We start from the raw sequence: 3,435 nt of genomic DNA, 5'->3' as shown, positions 1-3,435 counted from the left end.
GCCCGCCATTTTTTTTCCCTTTTCCGGCGGGTGCCTTACCTCCCTTGGGCTGGGCCAGCTGGTCGGCCTGCTCCGTCTCTGCCGCTTGCCAGCTACGCCTCGGCCGGCGCAGGGGGCAGAACCACGCATGCGTGGCGCTCCCGGGCAGGGAAAATCCTCGACTTACAACCGGTTGGGTAGTCCTCGACTTATGATCGGTTTAGTCCTCGACTTACGACCGGTTTAGTCCTCGACTTACGACCGGTTGGGGTCGCGGCATTAAAAAGGTTGAGAACCACTGAGTTAGATGCTCCTGGCTTTATCACCCTCTCCCTGCCTCAGGTGGAGACCCAAGGGACAGCAGATGGGTGTCCTTCTACTCACCCTCCCAAGGATCCTTCTCTGGGATCACGACGCCCCAGGCGTCCGCCAGATGGGTCAGGAGCAGGTTGGTGATCCTGCGATGCACCACGTTGTTCCAGTGGATGCCATCTTTGACCCGGTTCCCCACGTCGAAGCGGAAGTGGAAGTGGAGGTCCACCACGTCAAAAAGGTGGAGGGCAGCCAGCGTGGCCCCGTAGAAGTTGCCTTCAATGATGTCCTTGCGGAGGGTCTGGTTCAGGTGCTGCAGCTGGGAGACAGTAGGAAATAAGGGGCAAACTTCCCTTGGCTGGCCAAGCAGGGGGTTGGACTAGAAGACCTCCAAGGTGCCCTTCCAGCTCCAGTCTGTGTTCTGTGCTATGATGAAAGGCAGACATTTCATTTCCCAACTAGGTAATATTATCGGTGCTAGAAGCGAGTGGGGTGTACAAGGAGGAGGAGGAGGAGAAAGATGACTGTGGGGTCTTTGGTGCTTGCTGGTTTTCTTGCAGACGTTTCACGACCCAACTAGGGAACATCATCAGTGCTAGGAGGGAGGAGGAGGAGGATTGTGGAGGTCTTTGATGCTCTCTGAGTTTGGAGACATTTCATGGCCCCACTAGGGAACATCATCAGTGTTAGAAGGGAGGGGGTGTGCAGAGTGGAAGAGGAGGACTGTGGGGGTCTTTGATGCTCTCTGAGTTTGGAGACATTTCATGACCCAACTAGGGAACATCATCAGTGCTAGAAGGGAGGGGGGGTGCAGAGAGGAGGACGATGACTGTGGGGTCCTTCGGTCTCTCTGAACTTGGTTTTCTTGCAGACGTTTCATTACCAAACTAGGAAACATCCGTGCAGAGGGGATATATGTAAATTCCAATGCTAATTCCAATTAGTAGAGAACCTTTTGATGCTCGTCGCAGATTAACCAAATCCCAGCACACCACAGAGAAGCCTTACAAGGAGCACCTGGAACAAACCACACACCAACGCTGACAACCCCCGTCAAGACCACACCTCTAAGACAAGAAGCAGACTGGGGGATTCCTTCTCCTACCTCTGGTATAAGGAAGCCACCTTTGATCCTGGGTCCAAGAGGCATGGTCATGTTCCAGATGACCAAACAGGAGGATGAGAGTTCAGCATCCAATCTGTTGAAAGTGATCTCCAGATTCTTGCGGTATTCCATCATGGAAGACGGGCCGTATCTGCTCAGAGACACAAAAAAAAAACACCAGAATCTGAAACCCTCCATACCGCTCTATAAATAAACTTTGCTCTATAAAGACCACATCTAGAATCCTGCATCCAGGTTTAGTCACCACATTATTAAAAAAAAGATGTTGTAGTGTAGTCCACACTACAGCTTGGGGTGAAAGCAACAGACGAGCATCCACAAGGGTGTAAGTCCGGGGTGTTCAACCTTGGCCATTTTACACCTTGTGGACTTCAACTCCCAGAATGCATGGCTGGCTGAGGAATTTTGGGAGTTGAAGTCCAGGAGTGGTAAAGTTGCCGAGGTCCTAAAGGATTTCAGGCCTTTGAACCACCAAGAGCCCTCTGAAGGTCATCCAACGGTTGACACCCACGACGGACGACGGGCTACCTGGAAACATCCCAAACACAAGAATTGAGGATCAAAACATCTGGCGGTGGGCCAGCCCGGAAATCGTCGAGGATGCTTTCCAGATATGCCGAGTAGATCCGAGTCAGGAAGTAGAAGCGGACGAGATGATAACGGGTGCGATACTGACGGACTTCCCGGTAATGAATTCCGTTGTGTAGGCCCTCAAGCACACCGCCTTCGATTAGGTGGTCGTTTTCAAAAGTGAATTCGCCCTGGAGAGAGAAAAGAACAGACGTTCGATAAGCTCCAGATGTAGCACTAGCAATAGCCCTTAGACTTATATACCGCTTTATAGTGCTTTTATAGCCCTCTCTAAGCAGTTTACAGAGTCAGTATCTGAGCCCCCCCCCCCCCAACAATCTGGGTCCTCATTTTACCAACCACAAAAGGATGGAAGGCTGAGTCAACCTTGAGCCGGTCAGGATCAAACTCCTGGCAGTGGGCAGAGTTTGTCTGCAATGCTGCATTCTCACCACTGTGCCGCCATGGCTCATGTATCATCTATGATAGATGGATGGATGGATGGATGGATGATGGGTGGGTGGATAGATAGATAGATAGATAGATAGATAGATAGATAGATAGATAGATAGATAGATAGATAGATAGATAGATAGAGTAAATAAATGATAGAAGATAGATGATAGAAGACAAATAGATGACAGACAGGTAGAAGATAGGATTGATAGAAGATAGACGATAGACAGAAGATAGATAAATGATAGTAGATAGATAGATAGATAGATAGATAGATAGATAGATAGATAGATAGATAGATAGATAGATAGAAGACAGACAGATAGAAGATAGATAGACAGACAGATAGAAGATAGACAGAAAAACAGATAGGCAGGCAGGCAGATGTGTGTGTGTGTGAGAGAGAGCATATTTCCTCGAAAATAAGACCTGGTCTTTTTTTATTTTATTTTTTATTTTTATTTTTGCAGCAAAAGACGCATTAGGGCTTATTTTCGGGGAAACCCGATATCAGGGTGATCAGCCTAGCCAGGTGACCCACCCCCAGCGCATGCATAAGGGGTAGGCAGGTGATCCCAATGCACCAGGTGGCCGCGGGCAAGCCGAGAGACGGTGGGACGGAGCGGGCAGCATGTCGGGATTGCCTGCCTCCCCTCCCCCCCCCCCGCCTCTGTGCTTGGACTTACCTGTGCTGCGCTCGTGCTGGTGGGACGTTCGGGGCAGGGCGATGCTAGCGCCGGTGGGACGCTCGGAGCGGCGCTAGCACGAGAGTGGGCAGTGAGTACAAGCACAGACGTGGACTGGACATCCCTTCATGCGGCCCGGTGGCCAAGAGGCCACAGCCCAGCAGTGGGCCGCGGTCCACAGATTGGAGACCTCTGGACTAGAAGACCTCTGAGGTGCCCTCAACAGCCCTGTTATATGTCCTAACCTAGTGAAAGCCTGCAACGGAGGCACCAAGGAAGGACGCTCAAGGCAGAGCTTCCCCTCTT

At 50.9% G+C, this 3,435-nt stretch overlaps 1 protein-coding gene across 1 annotated transcript in view; it reads right to left on the bottom strand.

The window, feature by feature from the left end:
* Positions 1-363: 363 nt before the first annotated feature.
* LOC107300897 (PC-esterase domain-containing protein 1A-like) overlaps positions 364-3,435 on the bottom strand; it is a gene marked incomplete at its 3' end in the record, with an annotated part of 4,420 nt that continues 1,348 nt past the window's right edge. Inside the window, exons 3-5 of the mRNA XM_015830180.1 lie at positions 1,946-2,178; positions 1,397-1,547; positions 364-610 (exon numbers count right to left, since the gene is read on the bottom strand). Coding sequence (XP_015685666.1) covers positions 364-610; positions 1,397-1,547; positions 1,946-2,178 — 631 coding nt within the window. The remainder of the gene's footprint in view (positions 611-1,396; positions 1,548-1,945; positions 2,179-3,435) is intronic.

This window comes from Protobothrops mucrosquamatus, unplaced genomic scaffold, assembly GCF_001527695.2.
Source record: "Protobothrops mucrosquamatus isolate PMUCROS unplaced genomic scaffold, P.Mucros_1.0 scaffold9034, whole genome shotgun sequence".
Lineage (NCBI taxonomy): Eukaryota > Metazoa > Chordata > Lepidosauria > Squamata > Viperidae > Protobothrops > Protobothrops mucrosquamatus.
Note: the sequence above shows the minus strand (reverse complement) of the source record. Positions and strands in the feature narration are given on the sequence as shown.